Genomic DNA, 24,082 nt, shown 5'->3' with positions numbered 1-24,082 from the left:
CCATGTAAATACTGCAAAATAAAAATTACAGATTAATTCTAAAATTAAAATTTTTTTAGGCTGGGTGCAGTGGCTTACGCCTATAATCCCAGCACTTTGGGAGGCTGAGGTGGGTGGATCACCTGAGGTCAGGAGTTCAAGACCAGTCTGGCCAACATGGTGAAAGCCTGCCTTCTACTAAAAATACAAAAATTAGCTGGGCTTAGAGGCAGGCGCCTGTAATCCCAGCTACTCAGGAGGGTGAGGCAGGAAGATCGCTTGAACCCAGGAGGTGGAGCTTGCAGTGAGTCGAGATCGCGCCACAGCACTCCAGCCTGGGTGACAGAGTGAGACTCTCTCTCTCAAAAAAAAAAATAGATAAATAAATAAATAACTTTTATAGCTGGCTTAGTAGCATTTCTTTCTTTTTTTTTTTTTTTTTAATTTTTTATTTTGAGGCGGAGTTTTGCTCTTGTTACCCAGGCTGGAATGCAATGGCCCGATCTCAGCTCACTGCAACCTCTACCTCCAGGGTTCAAGTGATTCTCCTGCCTCAGCCTCCCAAGTAGCTGGGACTCCAGGCATGCGCCACCATGCCCAGCTGATACTGTGTTTTTAGAAGAGATGGGGTTTCACCATGTTGGTCAGGCTGGTTTCAAACTCCTGACCTCAAGTAATCCACCTGCCTTAGCCTCCTAAAGTGTTGGGATTTACAGGGGTGAGCCACTGTACTGCGCCTGGTCTAGATAGCATTTCTACACAGCAAATTAATGCACTGAATTGCCTGGGCATGCCTTTTTGCAACACTGTTTTGAAAGGTACATAGTAAATCATATCTGTTAAATGTATTGTCTGTGCTTTTAACATTTTGTAATAGTAAACAGATGGATCACTTAGGATTGATGAGACCAGTAACTGCTTAGCTTAGTTATTTACTTCTTAAAATGTTGTTTTTATTTCAGCTGGCTGCATAATGACTTAAAAGTGGCCCTTATAGGCAGTCCAGTGGACCTCACTTACACATATGACCACCTGGGAGACTCCCCCAAAATTCTTCAAGACATTGCTTCAGGAAGCCATCCATTTAGCCAGGTGCTCTCAACTTATATGTATCTACTCTTGTTGATTTTTAATTATTGTTATTTAAACATAACTGTTTTTGTAATAATCCTATGTAAGTGTTAAAACTTACACCAGGTTGGGCACGGTGGCTCACGCCTGTAATCCCAGCACTTTGGGAGTCCGAGGCAGGTGGATCACCTGAGGTCAGGAGTTCAAGACCAGACTGGGCAACATGGTGAAACCCTGTCTCTACTAAAATACAAACCAAAGTTAGCATGCGCCTGTAGTACCAGCTACTTGGGAGGCTGAAGCAGGAGAATTGCTTGAACCCAGGAGGTGGAGGTTGCACTGGGCCAAGATTGTGCCACTGCACTCCAGCCTGGGTGACAGAGTGAGACTCCATCCCACCCCCAAAAAAACTTACACCAATACAGAAAAGAACATGAGGAAGAAAGTAAAACATTACCTAAAATTCCATCACCCCAAAATGGGTATTGATAAAACATCATAATCATCTCTCCATTTATACAGAGAGCAAAGCAAGATGGATGAATAGTCAAACAAAAATGAGATCGTACTGTACATGCAGTTTTTATTTACCAGAGTTCAATTTTCTTGAAATTATCTGAAAAGAAACCAAAGTAAAACTGAAAGAATTGCACTTTTAACTTCATTTAAATCTTTCTTTATTACAAAAGGAGTTATTCCTTAAAATTTTATGAGCCCTTCTATTTTTGTTTCTGAGGTACGTGCTTTTTTCATTTGAGTTCTTTCTTCAGTTCATTTTGTTGTTGGCTTTATTGTTTTGCTTTTCCCAAAGGTGGCTCATGGGTGCCTGTATTCCTTGAGTTCTTGCTTGCTTGAGAATGTCTATTCCTGAAGAGACAGCTTGTCAGGATGTGAAATTCCAGGGTCAGAATTTTTTTCCCCCCTTTCTGAGCTTTATAGACACCGCCTTTTGTTAGTGAAGAAGCATGTAAACTTTATTCCCCTGTCCTGCCCCAAACCCTGTCCTGATTATCTTTTTTTTTTTTTCCCCCTTGGCGGGGAGACGAAGTCTCACTCTGTCACCCAGGCTGGAGTGCAGTGGCACGATCTTGGCTCATTGCAACCTCCGCCTCCCAGGTTCATTCTCCTGCCTCAGCCTCCCGAGTAGCTGGGACTACAGGCATGCACCACCACACCTGGCTAATTTTTGTATTTTTAGTAGAGACAGGGTTTCACCATATTGGCCAGGCTGGTCTCCAACTCCTGACTTTGTGGTCCACCAGCCTCGGCCTCCCAAAGTGCTGGGATTCTGATTATCATTCTTGAAATTCAGTAACTTCACCGAAATATGTCTTAAAGGTGAAGACATCACTATAAGACTATGGGACAGAATGTACTTTCAGTCTAAAGATACAAGGTTCTCTTTATTTTAGAATATATGTGTGGTGGTGGAGGTGGTTAAAAAACTAAGGAGTTGGCTGGACATGGTGGCTCACATCTATAATCCCAGCACTTTGGGAGGCTGAGGTGGGTGTATCACCTGAGGTCGGGAGTTTGAGACCAGCCTGACCAACATGGAGAAACCCCATCTCTATTAAAAACACAAAATTAGCTGGGCATGGTGGCGCATGCATAATCCCAGCTACTCGGGAGGCTGAGGCAGGAGGTGGAGGTTGTGGTGAGCCGAGATTGCGCCATTGCACTCCAGCCTGGGCAACAGGAGTGAAACTTTTGTCTCAAAAAAAAAAAAAAAAAAAAAGGAAAGAAACTAAGGAATTTCTGGCCAGGTGCGGTGGCTCACACCTGTAATCCCAGCACTTTAGGAGGCCAGGGCGGGCGGATCACCTGAGGTCAGGAGTTTGAGACCAGCCTGGCCAACATGGTGAAACCCTGTCTCTACTAAAGATACAAAAATTAGCTGGGTGTGGTGATGGGCACCTGTAATCCCAGGTACTCGGGAGGCTGAGGCTGGAGAATCGCTTGAACCCAGAAGACGGAGGTTGCAGTAAGCTCAGATCATGCCACTGCACTCTAGCCTGGGCAACAGAGCGAGACTCCGTCTCAAAAAAAAAAAAAAAAAAAAAACAACTAAAAACTAAGGAGTATTTGTTTGTCACACAAGGTGGTCTGGAGGTAGGCACATTGAAAGCTGATGCAGGCTGGGCGTGGTGGCTCACGCCTGTAATTCCAGCACTTTGGGAGGCCGAGGCTGGCGGATAACAAGGTCAGGAGTTTGAGACCAGCCTGACCACCATGGTGAAACCCCGCCTCTGCAAAAAAAAAAAAAAAAAAATTAGCCGGGTGTGGTGGCCTTGTAATCCCAGCTACTTGGGAGGCTGGGGCAGGAGAATCACTTGAACCCAGGAGGCAGAGGTTGCAGTGAGCTGAGATCGCACCATTGGACTCCAGCCTGGGTGACAGAGTGAGATTCTGTCTCAAAAAAACAAAAAGAAGAAAGAAAAAAAAAAAAGCTGATGCAGTTGTCCAAGGATATCATCAAAGAGAGCCTGCCTTCCTGCTTTGCGTCGTCAGTGCATTTGCTTGCTCACATGTGATTATGTGTGTCTCTCTCCTTGTGGTTCCAAGGTGGTTGCTTCACTTACAGTCTCAGGTATAGGGAAGAAGGTGATGTGCAAGAGGATGAAGTAGCAAAGCACAACTTGTTTATTTTGAATAGAAAAAAATTATGATTAAAAGATCAAAAATATTAAAAAATATTCAGTGAAAAGTCTTCCTTTCTCCTCTCTAATTCCCATCCCCATGTGATAGGTGACTACTATTTTCAGAGAACGTTTTCTTTTCTTTTTTTCTTTTTTCTTTTTTTTTTTGGAGACAGAGTCTTGCTGTGTCCCTAGGCTGGAGTGCAGTACAGTGGCATGATCTCGGCTCACTGCAACCTCAGTCTGCCAGGTTCAAGCGATTCTTGCCTCAGCCTCCCGAGTAGCTGCAACTACAGGTGCACACCACCATGCCCAGCTAATTTTTTTATTTTTAGTAGAGACAGGGTTTCACCATGTTGGCCAGGATGGTCTTGATCTCCTGACCTTGTGATCTGCCCGCGTCGGCCTCCCAAAGTACTGAGATTACAGGCGTGAGCCACTGTGCCTGGCCTGAGAACATTTTCTTCTATAATAGATTTAAATACATTTTTCATTAATTCTGTTGCCTTCATTAAGAACTCTTGATGTGGTGGCTCACACCTGTAATCCCAGCACTTTGGGAAGCCAGTGCAGGCAAATCACCTGAGGTCAGAAGCAAGACCAGCCTGGGCAAAATGGTGAAACCCTATCTCTACTAAAAAATACAAAAAAAAAACCAATTTGCTTGGCATGGTGGTGCATGCCAGTAATCTCAGCTACTTGGGAGGCTGAGGCAAGATAATAGCTTGAACCTGGGAGGTGGAGGTTACAGTGAGCCGAGATCATGCCACTGCACTCCAGCCTGGGCAACAGAGTAAGACCCTGTCTCAAAAGAAAAAAAAAGAACTCTTGACAATGCAGTTGTTGAATCTTCTTTTCTATGTATATTTTTTAAGGTCTCACTCTGTTGCCCAGGCTGCAGTGCAATGGCAGAATTTTAGCTGACTGTAGCCTCAAACTCCTGGGCTTAAGCAGTCCTCCCACCTAAGCCTCCCCTGTAGCTGGATCTGCAGGCATACACCACCATGCCCAGCTAATTTTTATATTTTTTTGTGTAGATGGGGCTCATTGTGATGCCCAGTCTGGCCTCAAACTCCTGGCCTCAAGCAATTCTCCCACCTCAGCCTCCTAAAGTGTTGGGATTACAAGCATGAGCCAACCTTGCCTGGTTTTTCGTATCTGTGTTTTTTTCCTTTTTCCATTTGTTTTGTATCCTGTACCCTGTCTTTCCTGTCCCTGTAGTTAATCATGTTTTCTTTCTTTTCTTTCTTTTTTTTTTTTGTTTTTGAGACGGTCTGGCTCTGTCACCCATGCTGGAGTGCAATGGTGCTGTCTTGGCTCACTGCAGCCATCACTGGGACCACAGGTGCGCACCACCATGCCTGGCCAATTTTTTGTAGAGACGAGGTTTTGCCACGTTGCCCAGGCTGCACTTGAACCCGTGGGCTCAAGTCATCCACCCACTTCGGCCTCCCAGAGTGTTGCGATCACAGGCGTGAGCCACTGCACCTGGCCTATTTAGTTTTTTATTGTTTCTGGAATGGTATTTATTATTTGTTTCTCTTCCAGTTCTTTCCTGAATTCAGTGGTGAAAATCTCCTTATTATATAATACTCTCTACAGTGTTGCTTCTTTGAGTTTTTAAGTGAGAAAGAGTGTGTTATTTTTCAGTGTCTTTGAGACTATTAAAAACTATTTCTTTCAACTATTCACATTTCCTTGGCAAGTTCCTCTTGTGATTAATGTATTCCTCTTTATAATATCTCAGCATAATTTCCATGCGGATTCTTCGATTGTGGCCAGCTATTTATTGAAGAATGACACAAAGGATGGGTGGGAGAATGAGACATGTATTCTATAACTTTACACATTTTGTTTTGTTTTGTTTTTGAGACAGAGTCTCACTCTGTTGCCCAGGCTGGAGTGCAGTGGCACAGTCTTGGCTCACTGCAACCTCCGCCTCCCAAGTTCAAGCAATTCTCGTGCCTCAGCCTGCTGTGTAGCTGGGGCTACAGGTACATACCACCGCGCCTGGTTAATTTTTTTGTATTTTTAGTAGAGATGGGGTTTCACCATGTTGCCCAGGCTGGTCTCGAACTCCTGTCCTCAAGTGATCCACCCACCTCAGCCTCCCAAAGTGTTGGGATTCCAGGCATGAGCCACCGCGCCTGGCCTATAACTCTACATCTTATTTGCCCATCTTCTGTGAAATCTGTAGTTTCCTTTACTCTTGGGATGCGTTCTCCCAGTTTTTGTCATTCAGAGTTACTGTGGTTTAAAACAAAGCCTTAAAATTGTAGGCATTTAACACTGTGATCTAGTGGTCATTGCTTTCCCTGCCTCCTCCTCCCTATCTGTGGCATGGTAAGTAGATGGAAGATAGTAGACATGATTCTTAAGCATGGTTTTTCCTATTCTTTAAGTACCATCTGAATCTCTGGAGAGAAGTTCCTCAATTTTTCTGGGACCTGCCCATAGTTATTCTGACCACAGGATAATTTGCTAGGCTTTTTATTCTGAATAATTACTTTCAGAAAACGTGTCTTAGCTGATACTCAGGCATATTTCACATTAGCATTGGCAAGATGCTTTGGATTAAACTAAATCTGGTTGTATATGTGTGTCTGTATGTTGGGCTAACAAATTGAAGACATTCATGTTACACTTAAGACTTGGGACAACATATATTATAGAGGCAAATATGGTTAGGTGTTCAGCTTACTTGTAATATTTTAAAATCAAAGTCTTTTGTTTTTTTAAATAGGTCCTAAAGGAAGCTAAAAAACCAATGGTGGTTTTAGGCAGTTCTGCACTCCAAAGAAATGATGGAGCAGCAATTCTTGCAGCTGTTTCTAGCATTGCACAAAAGATTCGGATGACTAGTGGTGTTACTGGTGATTGGAAAGTTATGAATATCCTTCATAGGTTTGTTGAGTAATTGCTTTATATACTGTAAGTTCAAGTAATTTTGTGTATATGTATGTGTTCCTGATACACTGTTAAATTTAATTTACAAACAACATTTAGCAACATTATCCCAGTTACACATGTGAAATATAGACCTTTACTCTGTGTGAGAAGAGCCCACGATGATAAGGAATATTAAAAATATTTGAAATAGTGGTGAGTGTTGAGAAAAAAAGTGAAGTACTTTAAAAATTGTTATATTAGTTATACCTTGGTTCAAAAATTGCAACAAGTTCTTTAATTAAATGATAAAAATGTAAGCTAATATGAGAATTCAGCTGAAGGATTTCTTTCTTTTTTTTTTCTTTTTGATTATTTGGCTTTTTGTTTTGAGACAGGGTCTCAGTGCAGTGGTGTGATCATAGTCCACTGCAGCCCTGACTTCCTGAGCTCCAGCGATCCTCCCACCCCTGCCTCCCAAGTATTAAATGGCTGAAACTACAGACGCATGCCACGTGCCCAGCTAATTTTTTGTTTTTGTAGAGATGAAGTCTCACTATGTTGCCCAGGTTGATCTCAAACTCCTGGGCTAAGGCGATACTTCTGCCTCAGCCTCCCAAACTGCTGGGATTATAAGCGTGAGCCACTGCACCTGGCCTTTATTTCAAACCATATCAGTAATGCAGGTTTAATTTAGGTAAGTTGAAAAGAGACAGATATGTGCAGAAATGGAGCTGATCCTTATTCTATAATGTGTAGATAATTATTACTATTTTCATGCATTTTCTTCTAGTTTTTTGTTTTTTTTTTACCCTGCGTAATATTTTATTTTATTTTTTTGAGACCAGAGTCTCACTCGGTTGCCCAGTCTGAAGTGCAGTGGCACGATCTTGGCTCACTGCAGCCTCCCCCTCCCAGGTTCAAGCAATCCTCCTGCCTCAGCCTCCCAAGTAGCTGGGACTATTGGCATGTGCCACCACACCTGGCTAACTTTTTTATTTTATTATTATTATTATTTTTGATATGGAGTATTGCTCTGTCACCCAGGCTGGAGTGCAATGGCACGATCTTGGCTCACTGCAACCTCCATCCCTCAAGTTCAAGCAATTCTCCTACCTCAGCCTCCTGAATAGCTGGGACTACAGGCGCGTGCCACTATGCCAGGCAAATTTTTTGTATTTTTAGTAGAGATTGGGTTTCACCGTGTTAGCTAGGATGGTCTCGATCTCCTGACCTCAGGCGATCTGCCCACCTCAGCCTCCCAAAGTGCTGGGATTACAGGTGTGAGCCACCACGCCCGGCCTAATTTTTTTATTTTCGGTAGAGACGGGATTTCACCATGTTCGCCAGGCTGGTCTCAAACTCCTGACCTCAGGTGATCTGCCGCCTTCAGCCTCCCAAAGTGCTGGGATTACAGATATGAGCCACTGCACCTCACAGCTGTGTAATATTTTTTTTTAGTTACATAGGTGAAATTATACTGTGGATACAATTTTGTATCCTGGTTTTAATAGGTTTTCATTGCCAAATGAGAATTTCCTACTATGGTGAGAAATTTTTTTCTAGAAATTGTTTGTAAATAAAAACGTTAATGGCTAATTGATATCATGAATATACTATGAATTTTTTTAGCCATTTTCTTCTTTTTAACATGTATGTTGATGGTAGTTTTTAACTTCTGAAATAATACAGTGATGCACAGATACCTTTGCACTTGAAATTATCTTCTTAGGATATATTTCTAAAAGTAGAACTATTGGGGCACACAGGATAACCATTTCTGAGCCTTTCGAAGCATGCTTCCAACTTGTTTTAGGTCCTCAGAATGGCTACTATTTCTAGATAGTTAACAAATAGCAAGCAAAACCAAAACAACAACCCTGCTATTCAAAGTATATTTATTCCAGACCTCTTCTTTAAAAGATTATTTTCTGCTTATAAGAGTAATATATATTCATAGAAAAAATTTCCATAAGGTTTTGGTTTTCTCATTATGGTTTTTGCTGATTTATAGTTTAATGAGTGGTTTTCAATTTCTCCCTTTTCATTTTTGAAATAATCTGATTTTTCTTTTATGAATATGTATGGCTTATCATGTTTTATGTCTTACTTTATTGACTAAGAATCCGACTTAAAGCAGTTACAGTTGGCATAAAATTTCTAGAATTATTTCATTCAATACTATGTCATGGAGAGACATAGTGTCCTAAGAATCTGACATTTCTTTGGTTGCCATTCTCAAAACAGTAAAAGACTGCTGTTTCTGGTTTTAGCATCTATTTTAAATGGGTAAGGATGGAATTTTTTGGCCAGGTGTGGTGGCTCACGCCTGTAATCCCAGCACTTTGGTAGGCCAAGGCAGGTGGATCACCTGAGGTCAAGAGTTCAAGACCAGCCTGGCCAACATGGTGAAACCCCATCTCTACTGAAAATACAAAAATTAGCCAGGTGTGGTGGCACGTGCCTGTAGTCCCAGCTACTTGGGAGGCTGAGGAAGGAGAATCGCTTGAATCCAGGAGGCAGAGGTTACAGTGAGCCGAGATCACACCATTGCACTCCAGCCTGGGTGACAAAGTGAGACTCTATCGCCGAGAAAAAAATAAAATAAAATGAGTTTTTTGACATTGTTGAAAGGAAATTATTCCAAAAATCACATTTAATTTTTTACATTGAAAACACTGCAGTTATGGTAAAATTCCATAATTGCTTTGCAGGATTGCAAGTCAAGTAGCTGCTTTGGACCTTGGCTATAAGCCTGGGGTGGAAGCAATTCGTAAGAACCCTCCCAGGCTGCTGTTTCTCCTGGGAGCAGATGGAGGTTGTATCACACGACAGGATTTGCCAAAGGATTGTTTCATAATTTATCAAGGTAAGTATCACCTGTGACACCAGAAACAAAAGAGAGTAGTACATTGTGTATGTTAGAAACCATTTAGTAATATATTTAGTGAACTGAATGCTTTCCATTTGAGAATTTTGCCTCCCCCTACTCCCCCTTCTTTTTTTTTAAACAAACCGCAAGTGTTATTAGTTACGTAATTGATACTGCTTTTAAGAATTATTACCTGCCAGGTTTGGTGGGTCACACCTGTAATCCCAGCACTTTGGGAGGCCAACGCGGGTGGATCACCTGAGGTCAAGAGTTTAAGACCAGCCTGACCAACATGGTAAAACCCTGTCTCTACTAAAAATATAAAAATTAGCTGAGCATGGTGGTGGGCGCCTGTAATCCCAGCTAGTCGGGAGGCTGAGACAGGAGAATCACTTGAACCTGGGAGGCAGAGGTTGCAGTGAGCCAAGATCATGCCATTGTACTCCAGCCTAGGCAATAAGAGTGAAATTCCCTCTCAAAAAAAAAAAAAGTTAAACCAAAATATATGAACTAAATCCTGTTCCTTGGGTGCTGTGGCTCATGCTGTAATCCCAGCACTTTGAGAGGCTGAGGCAGGAGGATTTGTTGAGCCTAGGAGTTCTAGACCAGTCTGGGCAACATAGGGAGACCCTGTTTCTACAAAAAATTTAAAAATTAGCTAGGCGTGATGCTGCATGTCTGTGATCCCAGCTACTTAGGAGGCTGAGGTGGGAGGATCACTTGAGTTCAGGAGGTTGAGGCTGCAGTGAGCCATGATCATGCCACTGCACTCCAGCCTTGGTGACAGAGCAATAAAAATGTTATTTTTAATAAAATTAAAATAACATAAAATAAACTAAAATCCTGTTTTTAGTCCTTTAAGAAATAATCATTGATGACAGTTTTGATATGTGTACTTCATAACATCTTCATATGCATATACAAATGTGCACAAATTATATTAAACTATATATTATTTTACGACTTTGTTACACTTGATTCAGATGTTTCTAAAGGTCTTCTTTTCTGAATAACTTTTTTCGTCTGCCAGTTGTTATTAATGGGTGGCAGTGTTTCCAAATTTTTCTGTAATTTTTCGTTTATGCCTTTTTCAGTATTACTGTCATATTCCTGTCTTTGCATCCTCCCCCATTTCAGTCTACTTTACCACATTTCACAAACTGGTACATCTGAGCAGTTCTACTTTGCAAGCATTTCTACTTTGTAAGCATCAGTATACTTATTTGCCTATTTTATATGTGTGTGTGATATTATACATATTTGTGTTTGCATAAAATAGTCTGAGAAGATACTTTTCTTTCTTTTAGAAGATACTTTTTTTTCTTTAAAAAAAATTTTTTTTTTTGAGATAGAGTCTCTCTCTGTCACCCAGGCTGGAGTGCAGTGGTGTGATCTCGGCTTGTTGCAGCCCCTACCTCACGGGTTCAAACGATTCTCATGCCTCAGCCCTCTTGAATAGCTGGGATTACAGCACACACCACCACATTGGGCTAATTTTTTTGTATTTTTAGTAGAGATGGGGTTTTGCCATGTTGGCCAGGCTGGACACAAACTCCTGGCCTCAAGTCATCTGTCCGCCTTGGCCTCCCAAAGTGCTGGGGTCACAGGCATGAGCCACCGCACCTGGCCCCCAAATGCTTTAACAATAATTTCCTTTGGGGCCGGGCGCGGTGGCTCATGCCTGTAATCCCAGCACTTTGGGAGGCCGAGGTGGGCGGATCACAAGGTCAGGAGATCAAGACCATCCTGGCTAACACAGTGAAACCCCGTCTCTACTAAAAATACAAAAAATTAGCTGAGTGTGGTGGCGGGCACCTGTAGTCCCAGCTACTCGGGAGGCTGAGACAGGAGAATGGCGTGAGGAGCTTGCAGTGAGCAGAGCTTGCAGTGAGCCAAGGAGGCAGAGCTTGCAGTGAGCCGAGATTGCACCACTGCACTCTAGCCTGGGCGACAGAGCGAGACTCCATCTCAAAAAAATAATAATTTTCTTTGGGAAGGGAGTTGAATTAGGGGTGAGGTGGGCTTTAATTTGTATTACTTCACTACTGTTTTAGTTTTAAAAACTTTTGTGACTTTACAAAATGGGATTTAAAATGATAAATACTATCTTCATGTACAGTAGAAAATCAGTTTTTAATAAAATTTTGGTTTACCATTTTCCGTCTTTGTGTAGGACATCATGGTGATGTTGGGGCTCCCATAGCTGATGTTATTCTCCCAGGAGCTGCTTACACAGAGAAGTCTGCTACATATGTCAACACTGAGGGTAGAGCTCAGCAGACTAAGGTAGCAGTGACACCTCCTGGCTTGGCAAGAGAAGACTGGAAAATTATAAGAGCACTCTCTGAGGTATAATTTCTGAGTCATTTCTTAGTGATGCTACTAAAGGGATTTGATATTTTAGCCTGTTAGAATGATTTTCAAAGTCAAGGAAGATGCCAATCTGAAATGCAGAGATGATTTGAATAATTTCTATAGAAAACATGTATTCAGAAACAGGAATTCAAGGTTACAGTGAGCTCTCATTGCACTGCTGCACTCCAGCCTGAGGGACAGAGCAAGACCCTGTCTCTTAAAAAATAAAGGAACTTGAAATTGGTGCTTTTATTTTATTTTATTTATTTTTGACACAGAGTTTTTCTCTGTTGCCCAGGCTGGAGTGCAGTGGCGTGATCTCAGCTTACGGTAACCTCCACCTCCCGGGCTGAAGCGATTCTTGTGCCTCAGCTTCCCGAGTAACTGGGATTACAGGCATGTACCACCAAGCCTGGCTAATTTTTGTATTTTTAGTAGAGATGGGGTTTCGCCATGTTGGCCAGGCTGGTCTTGAACTCCTGGCCTCAAGCAGTCCTCCCACCTCGGTCTCCTGAAGTGCTGGGATTACAGGTGTGAGCCACTGCACCTGGCCTGAAATTGGTGCTTTTATTGTTGAAAATTGTTGACTTGTCTTTTGCCTGAAAATACGTCTGTTAGCTCTTTATTGATGTAAAAGTAAGCATCCTAACTTTTAAAATAAAATAATAATACATTGTAAACTTTGTGTATTATTAATAGCAGTTTAGCAAAAACATTTGGATTTAGCATAGCATTGTCTCTAATAATTTCAGAGTCACTAATGTACTGACAGCTGTGAATGAATTAGAATTTTTGATGTTTCCCTGCTGAACTGCTTCCTTCATAAATGTATGTCTACTAATGGACACCAATAGGCTTTTCAGTAGTGCTGCATTATTTCACCATAGTTACAATTATCTATTATTTGATATTTTTAAGTATTAAAACTTTTTGTTGTTTTTGGGGACCTGACATGTTGTAGATTGCTGGAGTAACTCTTCCATATGATACTCTGGATCAAGTAAGGAACAGATTGGAAGAAGTCTCTCCTAATCTTGTTCGATATGATGATATTGAAGGGGCTAATTACTTCCAGCAAGCAAATGAGCTCTCAAAGGTAACAGCACACCCATGAGCAGTTTTCATAATGTTGTATCTACTGGTGTAACAGTACTAGTTTTCCATATTATTGTTGATCTCTTCTTTTTTGTGCAGCTAGTGAACCAGCAGCTTCTTGCTGACCCACTTGTTCCACCTCAGCTAACTATAAAAGACTTCTACATGACAGGTATGTAATTGTCAACATGACTGCCAAATACGAAAGGTAAGAAGTAATCAGATCACCTCATTTGGTGTTACAATTCCAATTTGTGATTGATAGTGTTTGCAATTCTTAATCTTTGAAGGTTTTCAAACATTGGAACTAACGTAAGCATATTTTCTGATTCTACTCTAGTTTTTTTGTTTCTGAAATGTAAGCAAAGTTTGAAAATCCAAGCAATTAATAGATTTTAAATATAAAATTTTGCTGTTGTAAGGAAAGTCACTGTGTAGCAATTTAGGGCGAATTTTCCAAAGTGGCAAATAACTGCAGGTTTTTCTGAGAATTATAGGTGGAAGAATCAAAACATTTAAATGTGAAACATGTTAAACAGTGCTTCTGATGTAAATTGTTAGGAATGTTTTTAAGGAACGCAGACAAACTGAAACTTGTTTATTGAAGATTCTTAGAACAGTTGATACAACATCTAGGTTATGAGGTATTTAATAGTTGATAGATTATTTTAACTAATTTTCTATCTAAAAGCACATAGAACTCTTAATTTTTTTATATAGTTTGTATCTAAGATTTTTTTAATAGGTATTTTAGTTAGATAATAAAGATTACCTTCATTGTAAAATAATACCTATGCTCAAAAGCACAACAAAAAATCACTTCTACGGTATTTATCTGCGAACTTATGAACACAAAGAAGGAAACAACAGACACTGTAGTCTACTTGAGGGTAGAGAGTGGGAGGAGGGAGAGATGCAGAAAAGATAAGTCTTGGGTACTGGGCTTAATTCCTTGGTGATGAAGTATTCTGTACAACAAATCCCCGTGACATGAGTTTACTGGTGTAAAAAGCCTTCACATGTACCCCTGAACCTAAAAGTTTTTTTTAAAAAAAAAAAAAAAGAAAAATCACTACATTCCCACTATCAAGAAATAACTGTAATTATTTTTAACATTTTAGTCACTCTTCCTCCAGGGACATACATATGCATTATACACATATATAATATTATAATAATTATTGTTATTTATATGTAATTATTACTGTTTACATGTACGTGTGTGTGTATGTATAATTTTTGAGATGAGATTTTACTCTGTCACTCAGGCTGGAGTGCAGTGGCACAATCTTGGCTCGCTGCAACCTCTGCCTCCCGGGCTGAAGCGATCCTCCCACCTCAACCTCCTCAGTAGCTAGGACTCTAGGCGCATACCACCACATCCAGCTGATTTTTGTATTTTTTAGAGATAGGGTTTCGCCATGTTACCCAGGCAGATCTCAAACTCCTGGACTCAAGCAGTCCGCCCACCTCAGCCTCCCAAAGTGCTAGGACTACAGGCGTGAGCCACCACCCCTGGCCTATATATTTTTTAGTGAAACAAAAAGTGAGATTAGGCCGGGTGCGGTGGCTCATGCCTGTAATTCCAGCATTTTGGGAGGCTGAAGGGGGCAGATGGCTTGAATCCAGGAGTTTCAGACCAGGCTGGGCCAACATAGTCAGATCTTGTCTCAAAAAAAAAAAAAAGTGAGATTATTCACTTGGGGGTGGGGGTTGATAGCTTTATTGAAATATAATTCACATACCCTAAATTTACTCATGAAGTGCACAATTCAATGTATTTTAGTACATATGCTGTTTTGTAACTGTTTTCAATAATAGTATTGTACACATTTTTCCTATATTTATTTATTTATTTATTTTTTTTTGAGACAGAGTCTTGCTCTGTCACCCAGGCTAGATTGCAGTGGTGTGATCTCGGCTCACTGCAAACTCCGCCTCCTGGGTTCACGCCATTCTCCTGCCTCAAACTCCCGAGTAGCTGGGAGTACAGGCATGTGCCACAACACCTGGCTAATTTTTTGTATTTTTAGTAGAGACGGGGTTTCACCATGTTAGCCAGGATGGTCTCGATCTCCTGACCTCGTGATCCACCTGCCTTGGCCTCCCAAAGTGCTAGGATTACAGGTGTGAGCCACCACGCCTGGCCTTTCCTATGTTTTGAATACTTTTCTATAATTTTGTAATGGCTGCATACTGGTGCACTGTCTAGTTGTTCTATAGTTATTTGATTGTTTCCAGGGATAGTTATTGAAAGCATTTGGCCAGTAAGGGGTTTATTGTTGGAATCTGTTGGTTACATATAATTATGTATACTTGCATAGGGCCTTATAATCTTTTTTCCTCCTGAATATGTGCACCATTAAAGTTTTAGTATGTGCTTTTTAAAAAGTTGTATTATCAAAATGACATTTTCTTAATATCTTTCAGATTCAATTAGCAGAGCCTCACAGACAATGGCCAAATGTGTCAAAGCTGTCACAGAGGGTGCCCAGGCAGTAGAGGAACCATCCATATGCTGAAGCATCTACTAGGATCCCAGTTTTGCCACAGATAATTAATGGACAACTATAGTGCAGTGATCCTTTACAGGTTTATTTCTTTGTAAAAAAAATAATAATAATAATCTGAATCATGTAATATTTAAGGTTATACTATGCCTATTTGAAAATGATATTAGTTATCAACTTTGCAGTTTGAAAAACATGTATTGTGTGTAAAGGTTAAATAATAAAACTTTATGCAGATGCTCTTAAAAGCATTGATAACCTTTGTGACGAATATAAAGAAATCCTTAAATTATGAGTTGTTGGCTTATCTTCGTAAATAATTTGTCTATAAAATGGATGAAATGAAAAGAGTTTCAATTAAAACCCACTTTTTTCTAGTGCTAAAGAAAAGATTTAAGCACTTTTTTCAAGCTAGGTAAATAGGAAAAATATATAATCGTGCTCAGATGTGTATCTGGGATAATTATAATTAATAATCATAGTAACAATGGCTAATATAATTTAGCTTTATTATATGTGCGAAGCACTCTGGTTTTACATGCATTATCTTCTTTTGTTCTTGCTACAACCCTGTGAGATAGTAGTATTATCCCATTTTACTGATGAAGATTGAAGCCTGGGTATATTGAATAGCTTGCCCAAGGCCACACAGCAAAAGTCACCAACTCAAACCTACTTCTTATTTACTCCAAAGCCTGTTGTTCTTAACTGCAACATATCATTTCCTCTCGTTAATATTGATTCTATAGGTTGTTACTTCTAAAAATTACTATTGAGTTTAATGGTGAACACATTTTTCTATTTTCTCTTGAATCTGCTTCTGTAATGTCATGGTGATTTATGTGGCTTTTTTTTTTTTTATAAGTTATACATGTATGCATGTATACTTATGGGACCTCCCTTGGAATGAGGGAGGTCTCAAGAGATATAATTTAGATTCTCATTGATGTTCTGTATTCATTACCCTAACACCATCTGTAGTGTTAAATCAACTAAATTATTTCAGTAATAGGAGACAAAACAACCAGCTTTCATAATTTTTAATTGTCAAAACCAAAAGGAATCAGAATAAGGATCACTGAGAATTAAAAAAAATAAAAAAGGAAGTAAAAATTTTACAATTAGGAGATAATTAAAAATAGATAATTTTTTTTTTTAATCTAAGGTTGGGTGTGGTGGCTTACACCTGTAATCCCAACACTTTGGGGGGGCCGAGGTGGGTGGATTGCTTGAGCCCAGGAGTTGGAGACCAGTCTGGGCAACATGGTGAAACCCCATCTCTACAAAAAATACAAAAATTAGCTGGGTGTGGTGGTGTACACCTATAGTCCCAGCTACTCGGAAGGCTGAGGTGGGAGGATCACCTGACCCAGGAGGTTGAGGCTGCAGTGAGCCGTGATTGCGCCACTGCATTCCAGCCTGGGCAACAGAGCAAGACTTTGTTTCAAACAAACAAACAAAACTATGTTCACAATTTATTTGTTTTGTAATCCTTATTCTTTTCTGCTTTCACTAAAGACTCAGCCCAAGTATAGGATGCTCTTTTCCCTTTGTTTTTTTTTTTTTTTTTTTGAGATGGAGTCTTACTCTGTCATCCAAGGCTGGAATGCAGTGGCATGATCTTGTCTCACTGCAATCACCACCTCCCTGATTCCAGCGATTCTCCTGCCTCAGCCTCCCCGGTAGCTGGGATTACAAGCGCACGCCACCACACCCAGCTAATTTTTGTATTTTTAGTAGAGACAGGGTTTCACCACATTGGCCAGGCTGGTCTTGAACTCCTGACCTCAGGTGATCTACCCACCTTGGCCTCCCAAAGTGCTGGGATTACAGGTGTGAGCCACTGCACCCAGTCTAGGATGTCGTTTTTCTGATACAACAAAGGATAAGGTTTTAGAATAATAGTATGTCACAATATCTTTAAAAACAGCAGGTGCAGTGGCTCACACCTATAAGCCCAGCATTTTGGGGGTTCAAGGCAGGAGGATCAGTTGAGGTGAGGAGTTCAAGACCAGCCTGGACTGCATAGCAAGATCCTATTTCTACAAAAAAAAAATGTAAACCTTAAAATTGCACCAAATTTGTCACCTGTACCGCTTTTAGAACTGTTTATCTTATCCTCCTCAGTGATACATCATGAAGTTGTGTGCTTTGCCTAAAATGCCCAGTTGCCTGAAATTGTATAAACTTTTGCCAAAAGTGTTTGAACTTAATACAAACTTCCCATCTCTTACCTCTTAGCACTGTGCTCATCTTGAGGGCACATAGTCCCAATTTTGTATTTTACATAATACTCTTAGTGAATATGTGTAGACTTCATATGGTTGTGGGTAAGAGAATACTGCATTCAGATAGAAAAGATGATATATGGCTAAGTTGATCCAGGATCCTTGGGCTACCTGCTAGGCAGTTTGTGGTGAACAATCATAATCTGTAAAAAATACCTTGTCTGGACCGGGTGCGGTGGCTTACACCTGTAATCCCAGCACTTTGGCAGGCTGAGGCGGGCGGATGATTGAGGTCAGGAGTTTGAGACCAGCCTGGCCAACGTGGTGAAACCCTGTCTCTACTAAAAATACAAAAATTAGCCGGGCATGGTGGCACATGGCTGTAATCCCAGCTACTGGGGAGGCTGAAGCAGGAAAATCGCTTGAACTGAGAGTTGAGGTGGAGGTCGTGGTAAGCCGAGATCACACCATTGCACTGCAGCCTGGGTGAAGAAGCAAGCCTCCATCTCAAAAAATAAATAAGTAAATAAATAAATAAATAAATAAATAATACCTTGTCTGGGATAAGTAGTGCTCAGTCTGTCTCATGGGCACATATTAGTGTCGTAATGCCAAATACTAAGGTTATTGTAAGCATAAACATTGAAGATAATTGCTAGAGAAAAATAGACTGAAAAAGAGTCCTCAGATGTAAGAAAAATACATGTAGATGAGAGTAACCTGTCTGGTGGAATCATGACATTCTAAGCAATGAAGGAATCACCAATGAGAAAATCTACAAAGGCTCAAGATCAAGTCTCTTTAGGTGAATAAGGCAATCTAGAAAGACCTGGGAAGAAGAATACCATTTCCTGAGGACCTTCTAAATAAGTGCCATTAAAGCTTTAAATACATTAAGGCTATTCTTCACAAAATCTCTGCTAATGGTAGGTATTAATTGAGACTCAAGAAATACCAAATAACTTATTTATGGTTACACAGCTAGATACTAATGGCAAGAGTGTTTAATTAGAAGTACTTTTACTATCCCAGGTTGCCTCAAATGAAAACATTTTGGACAGCAATATAAGGTGAATAGCTGAGCATGATGGCACAAGCTATAGCCCCAGCTACTTGGGAGGCTGAGGCACAAGGATTGCTTGAGCAAATGAGTTTGAGTCCAGCATGGACAACTGTATTCCTGCAGCCTGCTTGTATTCCTCTCCTCAAAGTGCTTTTTCCTTCTTTGCCACGTGACTAGCCCGTGAATTTTCCAAACTTTTATGCTCTGCTTCCCTTTTAAATATGTTCCGACTTTATTTCTTTGCTTCCATATCTGATTGCAGGCTGCTAGCATCAGCCAGGCCACATCTTGAACGCTTTGCTGCTTAGAAATTTCTTCTACCAGATACCCTGATACCCTAAGTTATCACTCTTATGTTCAAACTTCCACAGATTCTTAGGGCCTGGATACAATGCACCCAAGCTATTTGCTAAAGCATGACATGGATGTACCTTTATTCCTGTTCCCAATAACTTCCTCATTTCCATCTAAGACCTCATCACTCTGGACTTCACCATATGTCTATCAGCATTTTGGTCACAACCACTTAAGTCTCTAAGTTCCAAACTTTCCCTCATCTTCCTGTCTTCTGAGCCCTCCAGATTCTTCCAACCTCTGCCTGCTACCCAGTTCCAAAGCTGCTTCTACATTTTCCAATATGTATAGCAGTGCCCCGCTGTCAGTACTAATCTGTTTTAGTCTGTTTGCATTACTATAAAGGAATATCTGAGACTGGGTAATTCTTGCAAAAGAGAAATTTAATTGGCTTACCATTCTGCAGGCTGTACACAAAGCATGGCACCAGCAGCTGCTTCTGATGAGGGCTTCAGGAAGCTTACAATCATGGTAGAAGGCAAAATGGGAGCGAGCATATCACATGGTGAGAGAGGGAGCAAGAGAGAGGAGGAGGTCCCAGACTCTAAACAACCAAATTTCACATGAACTAAGATCTCACTCATCACCAAGATGATGGTGCCAAGCCATTCATGACGGATTTGCCCCATGATTCAATACCTCCCACAAGGCCCTACCTCCAGCATTGGGGATTACATTTCAACATAAGATTTGGAAGTGACAGCCATCCAAACCATACCAGCAACATAGCAAGACCCCCAACTCTTAAAAAAAAAAAAAGTTGAATATATATCCAAAAATATCTTAAATTCCATATGGGAAGCCTCCCCCCTCAAATTTCTAGTAAATTGTATTACAATGAATACATTAATTAAAAATATACTTGGCCTAGCACAGTGGCTCAAGCCTGTAATCCCAGCACTTTGGGAGGCCGAGGTGGGCAGATCACCTGAGGTCAGGAGTTTGAGACCAGCCTGCCCGACGTGGTGAAACTCTGTCTCTACCAAAGATACAAAATTAGCCGGGCATGGTGGCACATGCCTGTAATCCCAGCTACTCACTCAGGAGGCTGAGGCAGGAGAATCACTTAAACCCAGGAGACGGAGGTTGCAGTGAGTCAAGATCGCACTGTTGCACTCCAGCCTGGGTGACAGAGTGAGACTCTGTCTGAAAAAAAGTAAAAATTAAAAAATATATTTGACAATAACCAGTACTCAATTTATTGTTTGTTGTTGACATTAACATTTTAAGAGTATTTCTTCATCTGTAAAATGAGGATAAAAATTGTAAAATTGTACCTACTTCCAGCCTCATAGAGTTGTTTTGATGATTACGTCAGAGAGCTTGTGAAAACCTTAGGCCTATTTCCTGACATACACTAAATGCCCCATGTGCTAACTGAGGATGATCATTGTAGGAAATTTCATAGACTATGAGGGAAAGCCATGCCTAAAATAATCTCCAGCTTATTAAGAAGTGCATTGCTTTTTGTTTGTTTGTTTGTTTTATCTGAGACAGAGTCTCACTGTATCACCAGACTGGAGTGCAGTGGCGCAATCTCAGCTCACTGCAACCTCCGCCTCCTGGGTTCAAGTGATCCTCCTGCCTCAGCCTCCCGAGTAGCTGGGACTACAGGCGCACACCACCATGCCCAGCTAATTTTTGTTTTCAGTAGAGGCGGAGTTTCACCATGTTGGGCAGGATGGTCTCAAACTCCTGACCTCAGGTGATCCACCCGCCTCAACCTCCCAGAGTGCTGGGATTACAGGCGTGAGCTATCCATGCCCAGTCAATTTTTTGTATTTTTAGTAGAGATGAGGTTTCACCATATTGGTCAGGCTGGTCTTGAACTCCTGACCTCAGGTGATCCACCCACCTCAGCCTCCCAAAGTGCTGGGATTACAGATGTGAGCCAGCGCACCCAGCCTGGCCATCTTTTATAAAAAGATGAACATGTCAGAATTCCCTAATAAGGTTCTGGCTCTGTTACCCAGACTGGAGTGCAATGCATGGCATGATCTCAGCACACTGCAACCTCCGTCTCCTGGGTTCAAGCCATCCTCCCACTTCAGCCTCCCAAGTGGCTGGGACTACAGGCACACGCCACCACACCTGGCTAATTTTTGTATTTTTTGTAGAGACAAGGTTTCGCCGTGTTGCCCAGGCTGGTCTTGAACTCCCGAGTTCAAGTGATCTGCCTGCCTCAGCCTCCCAAAGTGCTGGGATTACAGGCATGAGCCACTGTACCCGGCCCCTAATAAGTTTTAAATAACCACTATTTTAAAATATTTTAATAGTTACATAGCACTTTAATTAGTTTGCTGATTTAATTTAGCCCAAGGGACAAGGATGTTAATGAGAAAACTGACTAGATTTCAGATCATAGATTTTAAGAGAACAAGGATCTCAAAACCAAATACCCTCTGCTTAAAGTGTTTTTTGTGTTTTTCACTACTGAAAATGTTTAGAGATTGACTTACCTATTGCTGATACTCAAAACATCTGATATATTAATATTTTTAAATAATTCACACTAAAAGCATATGTTGAAAATGGCAATGTATAGTCTGAGACTGGTGATTAGACTGGACTAAAAGCATATGTTGAAAATGGCAAATGTATGGTCTGAGACTGGTCATTAATTTACAGTATTGGCACCCAAAGAGATACTGAGATGAATAACTTATTAATTTCCTTCTTAAAATCATAATTTTGGATCTGTAAAGGACTATACAAGAAAAAAAATCTAGTATTATACCTGCATTTTATAATTGTGGAAATGGAGGCCAGAAAGAATAAGAGGCAAGTTAGGGGCAGATCTTGGGTTTGGATCAGCTCTTCTGACGCCTGGTTCTGTGACATTACAAAGCCTGAAATTCAGCTCCAACATCTATTAAACATTTGCAGAGTATCAGCTGGGTGCAGTGGCTCTCACAAAGCCAGGAGTTCAAGACCAGCCTGGCCAAGATAGTAAAACCCCGTCTCTACTAAAAATACAAAAATTAGCCGGGCGTGGTGGCAAGTCGCCTGTAATCCCAGCTACTCTGGAGGCTGAGTCAGAGAATTGCTTAAACCTGGGAGGTGGAGGTTGCAGTGATCCCACTGCGCGCTCCAGCATGGGCGACAGAGCGAGACCCCATCTCAAAAAGAAAAAAAAAATTTTTTTGCAGAGTATCTACTGTGTGTCAAGTACATTACCCAAGACTACAAAGAGAAATACAATTTAGCTAATGTTCTCAAGAAGCTAACAGTATGCTAAAAGAGATATGTAGGCATCAATTATAGTAATGACATAACATTCTAATAGAGGTAAGTACATAACACAATGGGCATGGCTAGTTGTCTTTGTTTTTGCCGTTAAAACAATATCACAGACTGGGTGATGGATTGATTGATTGACTGATGAGATAACTCTGTCACCCAGGCTGGGGTTCAGTGGCATGATCACAGCTCACTGCAGCCTCAACCTCCCTGGATCAAGCAATCCTTCTGCCTCAGCCTCCTGAACAGCTGGAACTACGGGTGTGAGCCACCATGCCCCACTAATTTTTAATTTTTTTTTTTTTTTTTTTTTTTCTGAGACAGAGTCTCAGTCTGTTGCCCAGGCTGGAGTGCAGTGACACAATCTCAGCTCACTGCAACCTCCACCTCCCGGGTTCAATTTTCCTGCCTCAATCTACTGAGTAGCTAAGATTACAGGCGTGCGCCACCACGCCCGGCTAATTTTTGTATTTTTAGTAGAGACGGGGTTTCACCATGTTGGTCAGGCTGGTCTCAAACTCCTGACCTCATGATCTGCCCACCTCGGCCTCCCAAAGTGCTGGGATTACAGGCGTAAGCCACCGCGCCAAGCTAATTTTTTAAAATTTTTTATAGAGACAGGTCTCACTAAGTTGCCCAGGCTCGTCTTGAACCCCTGGGCCCAGGCGCTCCTTCCACCTTGGCCTGCCAAAGTTCTGGAATTACACATGTGAGCCAACACACCAGGCCCAGACTGGGTAATTTATAAAGAAATTTACTTCTGCCCGCCCCGCCCCGCCCCGCCCCGCCTCCCCGCGTAGCGCTGCTATCCCCGCACCGCTGGGAACATGGCGCTGCGAGTGGTGCGGAGCGTGCGGGCCGTGCTCTGCAGTCTGCACGCGGTCCTGGCACCTGCTGCGCCCTGTGTGTCGAGGCCCTGGCAGCTTGGGATGGGCGCCGTACGGTTGCTGCGCATGGGACCCACTCTGCTGTGGGGAAGCGTTGGGAGATGTTTACTATAGTCTGCCTGAAGTTGGGACAAAATTGAACAAACAAGATGAGTTTGGTGCTTTGGAAAGTGTGAAAGCTGCTAGCGAACTCTATTCTCCTTTATCAGGAGAAGTAACCGAAATTGATGCTCTTGCAGAAAATCCAGGACTTGTAAACAAATCTTGTTATGAAGATGGTTGGCTGATCAAGATGACACTGAGTAACCCTTCATAACTAGATGAACTTATGAGTGAAGAAGCATATGAGAAATACATAAAGTCTACTGAGGAGTGAAAATGGAACCACTAAATAAGCTAGTATGAAATAACGCAACCCAGCAGAGTTGTCCTAAATTAGTGGTGGATAGAAGACTTAGAATAGCAACTTTTAGCATTACCCATGGGAAAAAAAAACTACTGTTAACACTGCGAATGAAAGAAGATGCCTTTTAACTTTCTAATGATTGTAGATAAACATAATGCGTGTCTTTTTCACAATATCCTATGATTTTTAGACTAGGCTCTAGTATTCAGAATTCATGAAATTATCCATGGTAAAAATTAGTTATAAAAATTACATAATTCAAATATAATGTTGTTATTCTTAAGCCTTATATAATATTGTAACTTGTGTATGTCCATACCTGGATTTGGGATGAAATACTTAATGATCTTTCCATTGGAAATAACTGGGATAGAAGAAGTTTTTGTTGCTTGTAGAGTGTCAGATGAAGAACAACACTATCTTGATTTTGCAATACATTGCATTTACTGGTGCTATTTTTATACAGTGAAGCAAGAGCTTTGCAGCAAAATAATAAA

General features: G+C 41.1%; 1 protein-coding gene and 1 pseudogene across 1 annotated transcript in view; both read left to right on the top strand.

Moving 5' to 3' along the window:
- The window catches only part of NDUFS1 (NADH:ubiquinone oxidoreductase core subunit S1), a 35,608-nt gene extending 19,953 nt beyond the window's left edge, over positions 1-15,655 (top strand). The window contains exons 13-19 of the mRNA XM_054478848.2: positions 942-1,071; positions 6,433-6,593; positions 9,290-9,444; positions 11,621-11,796; positions 12,764-12,898; positions 12,997-13,069; positions 15,328-15,655. Of these exons, the coding sequence (XP_054334823.1) occupies positions 942-1,071; positions 6,433-6,593; positions 9,290-9,444; positions 11,621-11,796; positions 12,764-12,898; positions 12,997-13,069; positions 15,328-15,419 (922 nt within the window). The 3' untranslated portion in view covers positions 15,420-15,655. The remainder of the gene's footprint in view (positions 1-941; positions 1,072-6,432; positions 6,594-9,289; positions 9,445-11,620; positions 11,797-12,763; positions 12,899-12,996; positions 13,070-15,327) is intronic.
- Positions 15,656-15,783: 128 nt separating this feature from the next.
- Positions 15,784-23,692, top strand: LOC134737708 (glycine cleavage system H protein, mitochondrial-like; annotated as a pseudogene).
- The last annotated feature ends 390 nt before the right edge of the window (positions 23,693-24,082 follow it).

This window comes from Pongo pygmaeus, chromosome 11, assembly GCF_028885625.2.
Source record: "Pongo pygmaeus isolate AG05252 chromosome 11, NHGRI_mPonPyg2-v2.0_pri, whole genome shotgun sequence".
Taxonomy (NCBI): Eukaryota; Metazoa; Chordata; class Mammalia; order Primates; family Hominidae; genus Pongo; species Pongo pygmaeus.
The sequence above is the reverse complement of the archived record's forward strand: the minus strand, read 5'-3'. Positions and strand labels throughout refer to the sequence as shown.